The 17,704-nt window shown below is 42.2% G+C and overlaps 1 protein-coding gene across 11 annotated transcripts in view; it reads right to left on the bottom strand.

Annotated features, from left to right (window-relative positions):
- Positions 1-17,704, bottom strand: part of Unc80 (unc-80 homolog, NALCN channel complex subunit) — a 181,264-nt gene that overhangs the window by 25,899 nt on the left and 137,661 nt on the right. For 9 of the 11 annotated variants that reach the window (XM_060368540.1, XM_060368538.1, XM_060368536.1 and 6 more), the window contains 9 exons: positions 15,524-15,704; positions 14,228-14,496; positions 12,742-12,876; positions 12,240-12,387; positions 11,524-11,620; positions 9,561-9,731; positions 6,464-6,556; positions 5,207-5,425; positions 1,777-1,977 (listed from right to left, as the gene is read on the bottom strand). In XM_060368540.1, the coding sequence (XP_060224523.1) occupies positions 1,777-1,977; positions 5,207-5,425; positions 6,464-6,556; positions 9,561-9,731; positions 11,524-11,620; positions 12,240-12,387; positions 12,742-12,876; positions 14,228-14,496; positions 15,524-15,704 (1,514 nt within the window). Of the gene's footprint in view, positions 1-1,776; positions 1,978-5,206; positions 5,426-5,770; positions 5,807-6,463; positions 6,557-9,560; positions 9,732-11,523; positions 11,621-12,239; positions 12,388-12,741; positions 12,877-14,227; positions 14,497-15,523; positions 15,705-17,704 lie in introns of all 11 variants that reach the window. The other 2 variants (XM_060368545.1, XM_060368542.1) reach the window with 2 other exon arrangements.

The raw sequence follows: 17,704 nt of genomic DNA, 5'->3' as shown, positions 1-17,704 counted from the left end.
CTATCATTTCAGATGTGAGAAGCCTCCTAACAGAACAAATCTGCCACCAGCTGCAGTTCTGAGATCTACTCGTCAGACTATACTCAATACTGTTAACTTTCATGCCAAGCTACCAGTGGGATTTATATGGCTTAAGTCCTGTCAAAAGGTGAAATTTGAGGAAAATGGTCTAAAAGTTCTCTTTGCCTCCCAGGAAATGAGCGTGAGTTATTTCCTATGGTAGCACAGATAGTAGAGTACACAATCTAATCAGATTAACACATAAATTTTCTGTCTTGAAAATGAATTTATCCTGTGATTGTCCCAGTCCGCAAGACTCTAAAATAAGCAGGCTGAGCTCTGCTGATTTGGGAAATATTTTCTAAGCCTCCATTTCCTATGAAACTGCAGCTGGTACAATGAAAGAATGGAGATGTATCACAAACGAGGATATACTGGAATCCTGGACAGCAGAGGTGCCCAGGTAATGACAGCTTGGTTTCACTCAATACGTTGTGTGTTGAACTGAGGTCACACGAAAAGGTTAAAGACAAACCAAGTGTATTTTACTTTGTGCTGCCCAGTAAAAGTTCCTATAGCTGATCAAACCTGTGCATGAATCCAAAAGTTCTGATGGAAAGTTATGTCATTTGTAACCGATTTAACTATATGATGAATGAGCCATTTTATGGAGGTGTTTAACATTTTTAGATGTCAAAACACTAACAAAAGATAATTTATTTTGACACACACTCATAGGACACCTGTAAGTCTTTGGTCGGCCATTTACCAGTAGATGCAAATGTTCTACTGCAACTGCTAAAGAAACTGTACTTAAGAACGGGCATATGTCCTCAATGCCACTGAAATAAGTGACCTTGACATCCATCACCATGGTACAAAAGAATCTACGAACCAGTGCTTAGGCAGTAGCCTGATACTGTCCAATTCTGTTTTCTGTGACTCCTTATGGTGGCATGAAAGTGCGGAGTCTTTGCTAATGTCTGTAAAACTTCTGGTGAACTGAAACTTCGGTGCCACAATCTGAAGCGAAGCGGCATCAATTTTGAGTTTAGTTTTAAGGGGGTAGATAAAACTCTCTCATTCATTCAAATTTGAAATTTCCATTTAGTATGTTTGTGAACAATGCCATCTGCTCATTATGACTATAGTTTCCACACTTGGCTCGCATCTCCAGGAAGGCTAGTGAAGAGGCATCTGCACATTGGAAAGGGATGAATGGATATTTCTCAGGCCACTGAGAAATCTCCAGGCTGTAATTGTGTTCATTTAGAACTCCACTGAATAAGGTGAAAGTTGGGGCTTGAGAGCAGTCCTGTGCCCTTTTTCACCTGCAGTTTGGCTGTTAACTGCAAAACTTGAATTTTTCTAAATTACTGTGTTCTCAAATTTGATATCTTACTTATATTAAATATGGTACTTTTAGCATCAAATTAATGATTCTTCTCTTGATTGTTGGCTATTTGTAAGACGTATTCTGTCCTACCTCAAAAAAAGATTAAGGACTGTGAATTCTAATTGGATTTCTTCATCGTATCAGGTGAAGAACTGAGAAATGGATAAACAATTCTTCAAACTGAGTACATACATTCCTAAAGAAATATTATTTTATCAAAACAAACCTCATTATTGGGGAATTTATATTCAAATTATCTATGCACAAATACCACCATAAAACTTCTAACTCATTTATTCAACTAGAGGTTGATCTTATAGTTTAAAATGGCAAATTTCTAACCCCATGCTCTGTAATATCTGAGCAGGAGGCCTCCTCACCTCAAAGTGGGCATCTTATGGATTTTGTTGAACATTCTATCCAATCTCTTTAGAATGAGGATAAGAGCTGGCCTCACTGCCTCTGCTGACCAGTCGGTAATGGGGAGCATCTCCATGATGTAGCGCCGAAGGCCTCTGCTCTCCATTGTTTGGGTGTCATAGGGTGCCAGCTTCAGAAGGGAGTGTGCAATTTCTGCCAGCCTGAAATCATAGCAGAAATAATGAGCAGAAAGATACCACAATGGGACTACGCTGAGGACCTCATGCTACTTGACATACAACTTCCTAACGGAGAATAGTCTCTTCAGCATTCTCTGTCCCTCTGCTCTTCTCACGTATATCAATTCAGTGATATGTGCCCATGCATGGTGACAGAGAATCATGGGATGTTTCAGAGAGTAAACATGAAGAGCAGTGTAGGAAGATAAAGGATGGGCCAAATGTATCTAGAAAAGTCACTTCTTTTTTTGTGCATGACAGATCTCTTGTTAATTAGGCTTGAAATTACTATGTAGCAGAAAATGATCCTGAACTTCATTCATATCCTTTTGTCTCATCCTCCCAAGTGCTGGAATTACAGACGTCTGATATCATGCCTGGTTGTAAGTGGTACTGGGGTAAAACCCAGGACCTTGTACATGCTGAACAAGAACTGTCAATTTTCCACATTCTCAACACACACACACACACACACACACACACACACACACACACGCGCGCGCGCGCGCGCGCGCGCTTTCATTACAACATTACAAGAAACATTATTGTAAGTCGGTTCAGTACCATGTTAATGTATTTGGAGCTGCTCCCCCCACCCCACCTCCACCCCCAGTAACAGAACATCTGCATTTAGTCAAAGAAACACACACTTGTCTTTCACCAAAAGCTTGCTGTTCAGTAGTACATTAATAGGGGACATTTGGTTTAAATAATCTCTGAGCAATGCAGTCCATGGAGTAGCTTTCCTCTCACCCTAACCTGGCTCCAGAGAGCCTGTTTGTGACAAATCACATAATGGCGTGATGTCAACTGTCCACACAGTCTCACTATAAGGGAATTGTTGGAGACACTGTTATTTGTACCACTCTATTTTCAACAAATATCCACCAGAAGACATTGCTTGTCCTTTGTTTTATAGATTTGCTTGTTTGTTTGTTTTGAGACAGAGTCTTCTTATGCAGCCAATATTATCTTGGACCTGTGAGGACTAAACTGACCTTGAACTTTTGACTCTTTTGCTTCAAAGTTCACTGATTACTGTTGTCAACCATGGCCATCATTACTTTTAATAAGTATTACCTCATCAAGCAACTATTTTTTTATTCCATTCATACTACGGTTTTATATCTGATCATATTTTGCTAATTGCTTTAAGATTCCAAAAGGTCAACATCAAATTTATGGCTCATGAATAAATCTAGTGTGACTTCATATTTTTTGTGCTAATCTTATCATAAAAATAAATATTTACATATTAATTTACTTTTTTCTGACTCTCTAGTTAGTGAATTCTATCTCTTTGTATCATATAGTTTATAAGTTGCCTCAAAATAATAATTAATTATACAAGTGATTTTAGTACTTATTTTCTTTTTTGTTTTTTGAAATGGACCATGATAACTTCAAAAATTAAGGCTTTATGTTGTACCCCTAATGTCAAATATAATATAGATAATTTTTATTAGTGTTAATGTCTATTGTACTTTAAATCCACAAGTACCAAGTAGTCACTTAGGGCTTGTTAAACTTTGGTGTTAGCCTCTAGAGGGTGCTCCAAGCCTCTCTGATCCTATTCTTCCTTCTGCTGAATGGCCAAAGAATTACAGAATAGTCCTACGACCTCTAGACATACATAGACATGTACACAGATCACTCACACACAGAGATAGACAGACAGATAGAGATTGATAGGCACAGATAGACTCAAATACACAAATAGACTCAAACACAAAGAGAACACAGAGATAGAGATGCACAGACACAGACAGACAGACACACACAAACACAAATAGGCTCAAACACAAATTAGAGAAACACAAGATGTACACACACCATCAAAGATACATACACAGATATCAACACAGGTACATACAGAGGTCGACACATACACAGATACACACACTGACACACATACTCATACATGCACACAAATATAGACACACACTGACACACACAGAGATACAAAACACAGAAACACATACTGCCACACAGAAACATGAACATTACACATGCACACAGAGGCACATGCATATTGATACATACACACACACTGATAAATGTACATAGACATATATAGACAGACACAGACACACAGATATAGAAACACAGACACACACAGACAGGTAGACAGACACACATGCACACACGTTCACACCCTCACAAAATGCCTGCCAGTAAGTCATTTTTTGACTCTTGGAATTTGATATTTGACTATTCACAGAATTACTTAGGTCAATTAGATATAATCTGTGTAAAAAGGAAAGGGTCTGAATAGAGCCATGGCAACAGGTCCTCGAAACACTGCAGCCTTCAATGCTGGAGCTGCACGTCTCTGAGAAATTATCTCCTTGTCATCACTGTGCAGTGGGGAGGATTGGGGCTCTCCAGTGTGCCTGGGTGTGTGCTCACACCTCAGCGAAGTTGAGAGGCCAGAGGAGAAAGCATTTGCATTCATCTCAGGCTTCTGCCCTCCTCCATGCCGTCACCCAGCACCTCCTAAGTCCCTTTCAAGAGGTCACTTAAAAACAAACAAACGAACAAACAAACCAAAAAACCAAAACCAAAAAACAGAAAACAGTTACTGTTCAGGAAATCGGTGTGTTTTGAAAATTACGATGCTATTTCTGGATGGCTCAGATAGAACTGTACATTTAGGTTTTCTTTTTGTTTTTCTGTGTAGCCTTGGCTCTCTTGGACTGACTTTGTAGACCAGGTTGGCCTTAAACTCACAAAGATCCGCCTGCCTCTGTCTCCCCGAGTGCTGGGATTAAAGGCTTGAGCCACCAAGTCCAGCTTGTAAATTTAGTTTTACAGGTATATTAAACATTCCAAGTAACTCCTGCTAACCATGAAATTTTACTTTGAAGGAATTCTTATGATCCTTTACAGGTTGTTGGAAATACAGTTACTAGGTCCTCTGGAATCATATTTAAAAATCCGTGAAAACAGTAAATTATGGACTGGATTCCCATTTTAAAATCATCCCCTCCTTTCTAACAGAGATCCCTTTTATAGATACAATGTTCATTTTACCAGAGCGATCTAAGTGTTATGTACCCAAATCACAGGACACAAAATATTCTAAGCATCTCATTCATTTTCCTGGAGGAAGTCCCCAGTGCCCCCAGTCCAGCCCAGCACACAGACAACAGACCCAAGGCTCAAGCTCTGAGCACCACAACATGCAGAGGTGGGACACGTGAGCAGGTACCTCATGTGGGACTTGACATCCAGCAGCTCAAGGGCATTGACCCGGGGTTCCCCAGCCATATTTTGTAAGATCTTCAGCCTGGGCCCACAGTGCTTATAGAATTCTGTGCAAATGTTCAGCAGAGACTCCCGGGGTCTTCGGAATTCTTCTCGGGCAATTTTTTCATCTAGTTCTTCTTTGGGAAGGCCTTGCCCTTCCTCCAATAAATGGAGGTTTTCCCTGGAGGAATTGTGAAAGATTAACTAGGGTTCTGAAAACGTGGGCACGTGGTTACTAGGAGTGCAGGGTGTCTCACTGCGGAGAAATACGCTTCCCACTGAGTTAAGGCATCGGTAGGCAGAGCCCCACAGAAGCTCTTTTGGAGGATGAAGAAAATTTATTATCCCTGAAGACATGGCGGCGCCACACCGCAGTGGCTCTCCCAGAGCTATTTCCTAAGGATTCACACAAAAACAGTTACGTCATGCATCCCTCAGACGAGTTAAATAGAGTCAGAACCCAGGCCTAGAGACAATTTCTCAGTGTGTCAGAAGAGGTATGCAATCAGAGCGGGTCTTTCTGTACCTGATAAAGTGCAGCGTAGCGCCTTGCTCCTGGTACCTACGAATCAGAACAGCAACCTGCATAAGCTTCAGAGCAAGAAGGGAAGTCCTTGGCAGTGTCCCAAGAGAGTGCTCATATACAAAGCCCTCGGAGGTACACGCTTTGATAAACGCACATACACACAGTAAACCCTGAAAGGTACTATCTTCTTTCACTTGGCCACTGCAACTGTAGTTCCTATAAAACTTGTTTCATTGTCATATGCTCCATTCACGTCTTCATTGCATGAAGAAAGAACTAAGGATCATGGAAATTTGCCAAAGGAGGAAATTAAAAAAAAAAATCTTTGAAATCCGAGCCTTATTTTAAACACTATGGAAAGGAGAGGGCCTTGCTACCCTAGGGACCAGTGAAGCCTCAGGACAGCCTGGAGTCCAACAGACCAACACAAGAACTACCTCATGAAGGCTGCTTGACTTTCTCTGTCGTGATTTTCAAAGCAGCTCTGGTGTTTTCTTGTACCTTTAACCTTTCCCTCTCTTTTCTTATCTTGGAAGTTTTTCTTCACAGATTTTCTCACTTAACATTGTGTGTGTGGGGGTGTTTTGTTTGTTTGTCTGTGGTATGTTTTGTTTGGTTTTCAGGGTTCCGTTCATTTCCCAGCCACTGAAAGGCATGTGAGAGGTCACAGAGGCACAGGGCCCAGTGAGTTACCTGGTGTTCACTCCAGATGACATGGTATGATTGGCCGTGGTTGTCCCCTTGTGACCTTGATCGCTCCTGCTCATCTGCGGGGCTGTCATGGGCCTACCACAGTAACAAGGGTTTCCATTACAAAGCAACAGAAGTGGAGACATTTATGAAATTCTTAGTTGTTGATGTTCACCCAAGTAAGTTTTCAAATCTTAAAAGAATAGGCTGTCCAGTTTGGGGCTCTTCAGTCCCAAGAGGCCCTTTAGAGACAGAGTTGACTTCCAATTTTATACCTATGTTCTGCGTCTTGGTCCTCAGTAGTAAATCATGAGTCTTCAAATAAGACATATGTAAGTGCCAGTGGGTAAAAAGGTCACTCATCAGCTCAGGTGGCAGGCAGACCAGCATTCTGGATAACAGTACAAGGCAACAGCGCATATAAATCTGCACCAGAGCTACACTATTTCCCCAAAGAATCATTACATAATGATTTTAGTGACAATTATAGCAACCTTTTCTGGGGAATAAATTTCCATGTTAAGTCAGATGTTTAATAAGAGTCAAAGGATATAGGTTCTTGGAGCATTTACCTTGATGAAATCTTTATGGTTGGCTATTGTTCTGAGTGCTGAATATGGCAACTAAGCTTTCAAGAATGACAGAAGGTCCTGTCTTCCCATGCCTTGGCATGGTAGGCAGAACTTAAAGATGGCCCCAATCCCTTTGTCCTAATTTCACTCCAATGTTGTGTTTAAAAACAGTCTCTCTTTATTTCTCTGTCTGGGGGCAGATTTGAAGCATGAAGATTCAGTGCACTCTAGCCTTCTTAGGGGACTAAGCAGACAGCTTGAAAAGAATAAGATGCCTTTTAAATGCAGAGCTGCTCCTGGTGGAGAGCCAGAAAAGAAACTGCTCAGACCAAAGCCATGAAACTGAGTTCTGCAAGAAACTGAATGAACTAGGGAGTGGTTCTCCCTTTGAGCCTTTGGGTACGCACTCAGGATGACCAATGGTTTCATTTCCTTTCTTCGAGCCCCTGGACACTGTTTCATACAAGGATGAGATACAAAAAACTCAGGTTTTATTTTAATTCTCTAACTTTCTAGTAGAGTTATAAACTAGAAACCCAATACACTTATGATGTACATATGTAATACCTATACAACGTTAAATATCTTTTTCATGAGATCATAAAGTTATAAGCATGGCTATGAAATGGGACTGTTCTTTGAAAATGGCAAACAAATGGATAAGAGCATGAGAGAGATTTTGGAGAAGGTGGAGAGAGGGGTGTGGTATGGATTTTGGGGTGAGAGTGGTCTAGATACACTGCACACAGTGTGAACTGTCTAAAAGCAAATTTTATTAGTTAAAAAAACCAATAAAACCAATTATTCTCTGGCTACTACTAACCAACAAGGCTCTCTTCTCTACAAAAGCGGCAATAAATTCAGCCAAGTATTTAAAGCCACAAAGGTTTATTTTAATATTTATTCTATTACTGTGGGGGAGGGGATGCTCATACCATGGCACACGTGTGAAGGCAGAGGACAGCCCGTGGACTCAATCCCAAGAATCCACCTTAGGTGAGCAGGCTTCTACGACGAGCACCTCATCGACCCAGCTACAGAATTTTAAAGGCCCAAACCTTTATCCATAACAAGGCAAGTAAAATGTGGATTTTGGATGTGTTTAATTCATTTGTCATTATAAAAGGTAATAGAAAGGAGGAAAGAATTGCCAATATATAATGTGAGAAGAAGTCACTATAGGAGCATTTGAGAAAGGTTGGTTATTGTCCCTGCCTCTGTTCTAGGAAGGCTTAGGAGACAGGTGTAGAAGGAACAGGCTAAATGACATCCTTCTCTTTGGATGCCTCTTCTCCTAAGGCTTTCCGAAACCATCAGGAAAGCTTCAGGACTACTCATGGCACGCAAGTTTGTCCACTTTATCCTGGCATTCGGTTCCACCTTTTACTGCTTAGTCATTTTGGGTGCAGATGAGTACTTCAGCGTGATGAGCTGCCAGAGACCTTGGGGCTCCATTCTGCTTGCCTAGGTTGGCAGCGTGGTTTGTCATTGGAAACTAACTATATATCACCATTCACAAATGACAGTTTCACTCACTCTCACGTCTTAAATAGTTAATAATTAAATAGTTTTAGCAAGATGACTCAGCAGGTAAAGATGTTTGCCTCCACGCCTGGCAACCTGAGTTGTATTCTTGGGGCCCTTGTGATAGATGGCCATTCTTTGTCCACCTACAGTCCCCATTGTGCCCTTCATGCTAAATGATAGCTCATCTCCTTTCTCTTTTGCACCCAAGAATCTTTTGACGGGATAGTTCCTTGAACTTTTTTTAGGGCTAAACTCTGGTGCCCATGTGATTTTTTCCCCAGAACTCTCATTTTTGCTCCTCCTGGCATTATCTGTTCCTGCTCGGCGGCAAACCTGTTCCTCTGGAATACAGTAACATTCTGAAGCTTATATTTGTTTTGTAGTTTCTAAAAATATAGTAAACAACCCAGCTCGTTATGGATAGTAAAATAATAAAAGACTGCTTGGTTACAATTGCAAACACACATCTCAAAATAATTGAATAGGGTGAGCAAAGGTGAGTAAAAGTGCTTTGCCCCAAGCCTGACAAACTGAGTTCGGTCCCTGGGACCCACATGATAGACAGAGAGAAGTGATCCTCACAACTTCTGGCAATTGTGCATGCAAAAACTAAAAAAAAAAAAATTGATCAAAAGGCTAATTAAAATGTGGATCACATCTTCATATTCACTAACTTGCCCTTTTACTAAAAGCTTTGTTTACCACTGGGCTAAAACTGCCGTAGAAACTCTCCAAGTTATATGTAATTGCATGTTTTGTAGGAAAATCATCCTTATTGCTACTGCGACTGTTCAAAGGACTTAGCATAATTATTCAAGTAATTTTAAGAAGTATTTACAGTAATAAGCCATAAGGGGCTAAGTAGCTATCTCTAAAAAGATAATTGCCTATAATCCATAAACAAAGATCAGGTTTTAGAGATATTTTGTGACAACCAGTTTCCTCATCTTTTCAGTGAACACGTGTGGCTTTAGGCTGTGGATATTCGCCTCTGAGATTACCTGGTAAGGACCTCCACACTGTACAAAAGGGCTTGTAAGGATGTGGCCAGAGCAGCTGTGGCAGCAATCTCCTCTCGGACAGCAGGCGCCGTCTCTACCTGAGATGTCTGCCTCTTCATCTTCTGTAAGTAGCACGGAACTAACGCCTCCAAGACCATCAGCATCTGCAGGCTGTAAGCACCGGAAAGAAAAGCAAGTCACATTGGACTGAATGATATTCAGGAGCATGGAATCGCCACCAGAGATGCTGAATTCCATCTCCCTTCCTGTGCAACACCAGCAAAAAGCTGGTGAAGGCTGACACATGTGTTGACTACCATCAATTAGCTAGGCACCCAGTAACAGCTGAGAAAGCCTGTCTTAATGAAGCGTACGAGACACGTAGGAAGAATTAGCCATTTGTGCAAAAGGCCAAAAGAAGAGCAGAATGTTGATTAGCAAGGTACCACAGACTATCCGGAGCAACGGGCTACATTGCCCAGCAGGGTCTCTGTTTGCGAATGAGTGGAGGGCAACCTTTCAGCTGAAGAAAATTTTGAGACATTAGACCTTTTCCCAAAAAGCTTAAGCCATTTCAGAGCAAGTGTTGGCAGATGCTGTTATGTTGATGGGGCCTGGCAATATGTCCTTGCTAGAGTGCGTGGACACTACTCACTGGACAGGATGCACACTTGGTACAGTGAAGAGCTGTCGGCAACCTCAACTTAAAGAGGAGATGGAATCAAAATATGAGGGATTTCTGCCATGTTTTTTTTTCCAGCACTGAGTAATGCTTTCTGATGTGGTAACTGCACAGAATCAAGGCTCTACAGTAAGGGGGTGACAGTTTTCAGAACTTGATGGGAATGGAGTTAAAGTTACACACATTTCTAGGTCCTAATGCCTCCATGATGGCCTAAGAGAGAGGCAAGAAATCAGCGCATTTTTTTTGAAAAAGTAACGGATTTTGTTTTAGGCTAACAAGCCCTTAACATCAAGAGAATCTGAGGCATCTAACTGAAAATGTGTATAATACAAAATAGAACAGGATGCATGTTTTTTTCATTCAGATAGGATGGACTCAACACAAGGTTTATGTTCATTTGGAAGTGCTTCCTGGAGCAGGGGTATTGCAGCAGGAATAGGGAATTGGGGGCAGGAACACCCTATAGAAGGCAGATTTTCTTCTCTTAAAGGCCATAGCCTTTAAAAGTCAAACTCCTGCTTGACTTCTGGCCTAATGTCTAATCCGCATTAAAGATTATTAAAAAACAAAACAAAAAACAAACAAACAAAAACCAAATCAGAGGCTATTGGTTACATTTTTGTTCATCCCTGATGTTTTTTGGAAGAAAAAGCTCAACTAAGAGAAATCCTGGCCACCTCTCGCCCTTAATTTATTCTGTTCTAGGGGAGAGGAGAAGCCCATCTAAGAGCAAATGTATAAAGCTAGCAAGCAAAGTAAGCCTGTCCCCTCTCTTCCTACAGGCTGTGCCAGCAAAGTAGGTTTGTTTAAAGGAGACAGAACTCATGTTTTAGACCAGAGCTGGCTTCCTGGTACTGGGGTGACTCACTTCCCATTTGAATCATCTGGCTACCTTGCTCCTGGCAAAATAAAACATGAGATTTATAATGTTGCCCTTGGTGTTCTCATTAGTCCTCAGAGGGGGTTTTCACAGATGGTTTAAATGTCTGTTATGAAGTTTTGTTTGCTAATGGCTTCTAATTGCATAAGTAGAAAATATTTAACAGGCATAAATATCCTTGCCTCTGCACAAAAGTTCCAAATTAGGGAATTTCAAATGCAGGGAGATTTACAGTGTTTTTCAGGACTTCTGCTTTGAAAAATTTCTAAATTTGGTTTTTAGAAGCTTAGTCACCATAATGTTACAGAAAGATATGCTAAACATAACCTTTCCCATCCAGTTTTATTTCTTGGCTACTCTTACTTATCACAAGAGACAGAAGAGAGGGCTGGGGTTACCTTCGGAATGACTCGGGAGCATAAGCCACTACAGTGACGCAGAGCTTAATGGCCTCACTGATGGAGAACGTCAGGTCCTCGTTTCCATAGCAGAAGTCTGCAAAGAGGAAGAGTAAGCAAGCGTGGCCGCCGGACAGACAGATGGCACTGCTACTTAGGCCCTTTTATCTTTTAGGTTTTATTGGAGAATTCTGCAAGCTATACATTTCTTCATCTGAAGGAATCAAAATTCTGCTTCCTACATCCAAACAACTGGCTAATAAACGAGGCAGGCTTTAACAACCTCACCTAATAGAAGATACTGAGGCACTTTAACTGTCCGAGATAGAACAGAACAACACTTTATCTTTGAGTTATGTCTGATTCTATACATTACACAACAATAAAAATTATGAAATTATTAAATTTCAGCTTAGAATTGCTGAACCTATACTTTTAGAGTAAGGGTCTACTGAGCAACACTTTAATATGATTTTCACAGAAGAGGATTCCTTAATCTGTAAATTCACAAGAGATTTAAGACAAGATTTTTTTTTAATCTACTCACTCAATGCAAAACATTGTTCTATTTATTTTTGTTTTTTGATTAGGTTGATATACTATGTAACAATTTTAGTTGTGTATAGTTAGTTATAGGCAATTATATACGTACATACATATATCTATTTGAACAATTGCAATAAGTCAAAGAATATTGGGGGGAGTTTTGCATTTACCTAGTGATTTCAGGGGCTTCTCAGCTTTAACCAGCTCTAGAATGTCCAATGTATCAGTGGTTTCTCCCTCCAGGGACTGTAGCAAGTCAAACAGACACTGAGCTGATACACCTTTGCTGGTCCCAGTATTGGTCCCAGTATTGGCATCCTACATAGCAAAACAAAACAAGAGGCTTTCAATTTATTGATTTTCACGTTAGCACTAATACGGCTGACTGGGAACTCAAAATTTATAAATGCAAATACAAATCACAATATCTATGTGTGATTCAACTTACATAATTCTGTATCTGACATTCTGGTGAAGAATTTCAGGAACCTATTAAATGCCAGTAGTAAGCCACACATATATTAAGCATCCTTCCTGTCCACTCTGGAGCTCTACAACATCTCTGGCCTGCCTCTGAATTCTGTCCAAACATGGGTGATGCCCAGCTCCCCTGCTGTCACCTTTCAATGCTTCATTGGTTGGTCTTTGCTCATCTCCTCAGGTCTTACTCACCGGGAACTCCAGGAGAGGGGCCACACTAGCAAACAGCTGGAGCACAAAGGGCTTTCGGTGTAGGATGTAGAACTGGTGACAGGCAAACTCAATGGCTCGGCGCAGTTGGGGATTGCTTTCATAGTCTGAGTATACCTACAGAGAAACACCCCATGGTTAGCAAGGGCCTTCGCAGTCTGCCAAAGTGGGGTTTACTTGTACAGCTTCTTATTGTCACAGGAGACACAGAAAACAGCTAAGTTTATAAGCCGGTAGGGTGCATTGTAATAGACATCAGCTTTCTTGAGATAATTTGGTGATAAATATAACATTCCTTTAAAACACACATGTATGCTTTAAATTAGTCAGAAGTGGTAGCTTGTTAAGTGAATTATGGTACAGGCATTGCGTAACTATACTATTTTTTCATCATCTACTCATCAGTATGGACAGCTACCCAGGCTATTTTCATTTCCTGGATATGATGCGTAGATCAGCACAGAACATCTCTGTAGTAGGAAACAGGCATCCTCTGGGCACATGCTCAAGAGCAGTGTAGCTGGATTGTGTGGTGGAGCTATGTTTAGGTTTCACTTGTTTGTTTGGTTTGTTTTTAGGAATCTGTACCCTGACTTCCACTGTGGTGGCACCAGTTTGCACTTTTCACGGCACTGAGTAAGTACTGCCCTTTCCCCTCAGCCACACCAGCATTTTACCATGAGTTTGGGTATTACTTTGGGTAAAAGAGAAAATTGCTATTACTTAAAAAATAAGGCAGAGAGTCTTAAGTTTGCAAAAGCAAATTTCTTGCCATTGTTGGAGGATGATACAAATTGTATTTTGTATAAACATACTCTATTTTCATAATGCTCATTAAAAGGCTAGTTAGAATTAGCCCCAGGTCCTTCCTGAATTATCTTCAGTACTCCACTCGCAAGGAGAGCTGGGTCTACACTGCACATGTGAAACAGAAAATCCTGCTAACGCCAACTCCCCCAACCCTTTGGCCCCATCTTTATGGAACCAGAAATGCGTGTTCAAACTGAGGTCACAACCAACGGAAATGTGCCATCCAGCTGGCTCAGGGGCAGCAAAGAGGTCCTTTCGCTGCCTATAGGACCTGCACTACCACAAGGCTTGCTAAAGACATACACTGCTGGGCCCTCACAGAGTTTCTTATTCAGCAGGGCTGGGATGGGACCCGGGAGGGTGAATTTCTAGGGACATGTTGGGTGATACTGAGGCTGCTGGCCTGGAGGTCACATTTTGGGAGTTACCATGCCGTAACACGGGAAAACTAGCCAGGCTCCCAGCTCTGGGGCAGTGTCTAGGGACAGCACAGAATAGTATGAACTCTTGAAAAATCTATGTGGGGGATGTCAGTGGGTGCCTTCTGCCATAATAAGGGAGGTAAGGAAACTTTGTTATGGAAACACCTCTTTACAGATCTTGTTGGACTGCTAAGGTCTGGGTCACTTTTGTAGCTGGGAGAGGAGATGTGGGGCACCTGCAGCATGGTAGGGAGAATCCACTGGTAGCCACTGAGCGAGAACAGGTGGTTAAAGTGCACGGCCGTGTTGATGACAGTGGCGGCGTACTGCCTGAGCAGGGCGCTGTCTTCCGGGTGGAGAATCAGAGCCCCGTTAAACACGTTGAGAAAAAGCATGATTTCATCCCCCCAGGGGAACTCGCTCGGCATGCCCAGGAACATCTCTTCCAGGAGCTGGATCCACAAGCTTTTCTGAAGGGTGTCGAGGCCAAACAGCTCCTTCCCAGCTGGGAGAACACGAGACAGCAGAGACAGAGTTAGCCCCACATGAGCCCCATCAGCCCCGTCAGCACAAGCAGGCCATCAAACTCCAGGGCACAACTATTTTCTGTTTATTTGTTCCAACATTGGAAGATCTAAAGCCGAAAGGTTTCCTAGCACAATGATTCCTGCATGGGCATGATGCTTCCTCCATCTCTAAGTATCTGCACTGACACCTCTTTGATTGAACTCTGGGAAAGCCAGGACTGGCATCTGCAGTGTTAAATAAACTACATCACTGAAAGAGATACTATTCTAGGATCTATTGTCTAATGGTCAGGGCTGGGATCAGTGCCTGGCTTCCTTATCACTGCTTAGACACTTTCTGTCAGGGATTCTGAAGCACAGGGGTGGTGATTTAAGGGCTTGTCCCATATCAACGATGATAACAGAATGAGGTTCTCAGTTGAATCTTTTGCTATTTCTCTGACTCTATCACAGTTCAGGCATAAGACACACTAAAATGCCCAGAACTTAAATGGGGTATCCATATAGTTTTGCAAAACTATGTACTTAGGTAAACAAACCCAAGGGCTGTGTAGCTTATTTTTATCCTTCCGTAAAGTTCCCTCATGCCTTTGCCAACAGTTCACTCACTCCTTTCCAACCCAGAGGCGACTGCTGTTCTGATTTGTGTCACTCAGGATTAGCTTGGCTTCTTTTTGATCTTCTTATGCACACTGGGTTTTGCTTACTCAAGGGATTCTGCTGCAGTAACATCATCTCCCTGCTTCCTTCACCTGCTGTGATCAGCTGCCAGCACTGGTCTCCCAAGCCAGGGCTGGGAGCAGCACCATCAGCATCACCAGTGTCCTCTGGGAATGTGTTAGGTGTAGGAGTCTGGACCCACCCTGAAACTCATAGGTGGAGGATAGCATCAGCAGTCTGAGTTTTAACATAACCTCCAGCTGACTCAGATGGATGTTCAGATTAAGGCAAAGGTATGAGAGAAAAAGAAAGGCCAAGAGGAATGGCTCCCCCCCCCCGAAGTACCTTGAGGGTCACTGAAGAGAGAAAACTCAGCGTCTATTGCACTCCGAGGGAAGGAGGGCAGCCGAAGAAGGTCCTCCTGAAGCATGGAGACATGTGACTGCTTGTGGGCTGTGGGGATCTTCTGGGTAAGGGAGATGAGAAACAGCACCCGGCCTACTTCCTCCAGCTTCCGGGTGAACACCTGGCAGGGGCAGAGAACGAGTGGAATTAGGAACCTGAGAGTTGCAGCGTGAAGACACTGAAGATATTCAATAACAAACCCAGCTGATAAGATGAACGGGGGAGGAATGGAAAGAGGAAGGAGTGTGTTTACCACAGAGGGAGAATGAACGGTGAGAGTTTAATGGACTCTCAGTCCCTGATGCTGTCTGAGCTCAAGGATGCTGTGGCCTAGAGAAGCACAAGAAAGGGATTGTCCAGAGTCTAGGACTACACAGAGGCCCATTTGTGTGCCTGTCATAACACAGAAGGCTTTCTCTGATGGGGAGCCAGCAGTCAGTTACAATTGCCATTGCATCTCCACAGATGCCTTAAGCTGTTTCCTGGCAGTTCTGGGTTTGTCTTTTTAAGAAAAGAAAAAGGACAATCTAGGAACACATGATTAAAATAAAAGCTGATGGTCCCCACATAGCCAATAGTTCCAGAGTTTGGAAGGCATGTCTCTGCGTCTTTTGGTCTCTTATTTCATTTCTCTGGATAATCACTGGGCTAGGATTAGGGGACTCCTGGTAATGAACAGCTGTCGAAGATGCTCATGCTTAAGCCAGACCATAAGGCTCCACATGTTCCTCTCCCCAGGGAACTGAGACATCTCAGGATTCCAGCTTGGAGTAAAGAGAGCAAGTGCCCCATTCGTGACACTCTTTGAAGTATCATTTTAAACATAACCACAAGTGCACGCCTGTGAAGTAGCGTTTTTTACTATCTTGCTGTAAAATGTTAAGGCTGAGGTCATTTTGGCGAGGTGATCTTTGACACTGCTCATGGTGAAGACCTTTCAGGTTTACCCAGCACCTTAGACCTGGCTATAGACTCAGCATCTTCTTCCCTTTAGAACCAATTTAGGCAGTTAATGGGAGCAATCTTTAAAAAAAATGACTCAAGTGTTCCAATGCTATGCTACCCTCATTTATCTCAGGAACGATATTTCAATGCAAAAATTAGCATCCTTGATGTGTGCGGAGAAATTGACTTGATCAACTATCTTCAAATTCTTGTTTATGTATTTTACTTAAAAATGAAAGTTAATGAAGTACCTAGGCATGGAAGTTATATTCAGAATATGATCGAATTTGGAATTGTGTATAAACTTATGTTTTGCATGCAGATGACTGACTTTCCTTAAGTCTGATTTGGGATCAAGTGTGTGAATGCTATTCTGTTCTTCTATATTAGATGGGAGTATGAACTGCCTGGCTGTCTCTTCTCCTGTTTTCGGAATGTCAGAGTCGTAGCTAGCTGCACAGTAGGGATGGAACCTAGATCTCCAGCTCTCAGCTCAGTGCCTTTTTGAGGCCCTATGTTTTTACCTGTTTTCACCTGGCTTAAGTCACTGTGTTAACAGAGCACAAACTATACTATGTAGACTTTGTATGCGTGCAGTACATGAGTGTGTACAAGCGTGCTTGTCGGAGGTCAGCTTTGTGTGTCTTTCTCCATTGCTCCCAACCTTATTTTTCGAGACAGCAGCTGTCACTGAGCCTGGGGCTCACGCTTTCAGTTAGACTAGCTGGCCAGAGAGCCCTGGTGGACCCACCATCCTCCTCTTATGCCCAGTTCTGGGTTTATAGATGCACACCACTGCTCTTAGCTTTTCATGTGTGGCAGGGAATGGAACTCAGGTCCTTATGCTTGCAGAGCAAGCGCTTTACCCACAGAGCTATCTTCTTAGCCCCTACTTGAGAGAGGGTCCCATGAGCCCAAGCTGGCTTTGAACTTAATATGTAGCTGAGAATGGGGCTGAACACCGGATCTGCTCCCACGTTCCAGTGCTAGGGTTGCAGTCATGCAGCACTATATGTTTTTCAATACTGCTTTGATAAAATGAAAAGCCATACATAGGAACTAGCCAGCCAATAAGTTAGATTATTTCTATTATATGTTTCGTAATATTATCCGATATGAGTCTCTTTGAATGCATTAGGCACCATGATCCAATGTACACAACTTACATTATTTTTT

This window comes from Meriones unguiculatus, chromosome 15, assembly GCF_030254825.1.
Source record: "Meriones unguiculatus strain TT.TT164.6M chromosome 15, Bangor_MerUng_6.1, whole genome shotgun sequence".
NCBI lineage: Eukaryota > Metazoa > Chordata > Mammalia > Rodentia > Muridae > Meriones > Meriones unguiculatus.
The sequence above is the reverse complement of the archived record's forward strand: the minus strand, read 5'-3'. Positions and strand labels throughout refer to the sequence as shown.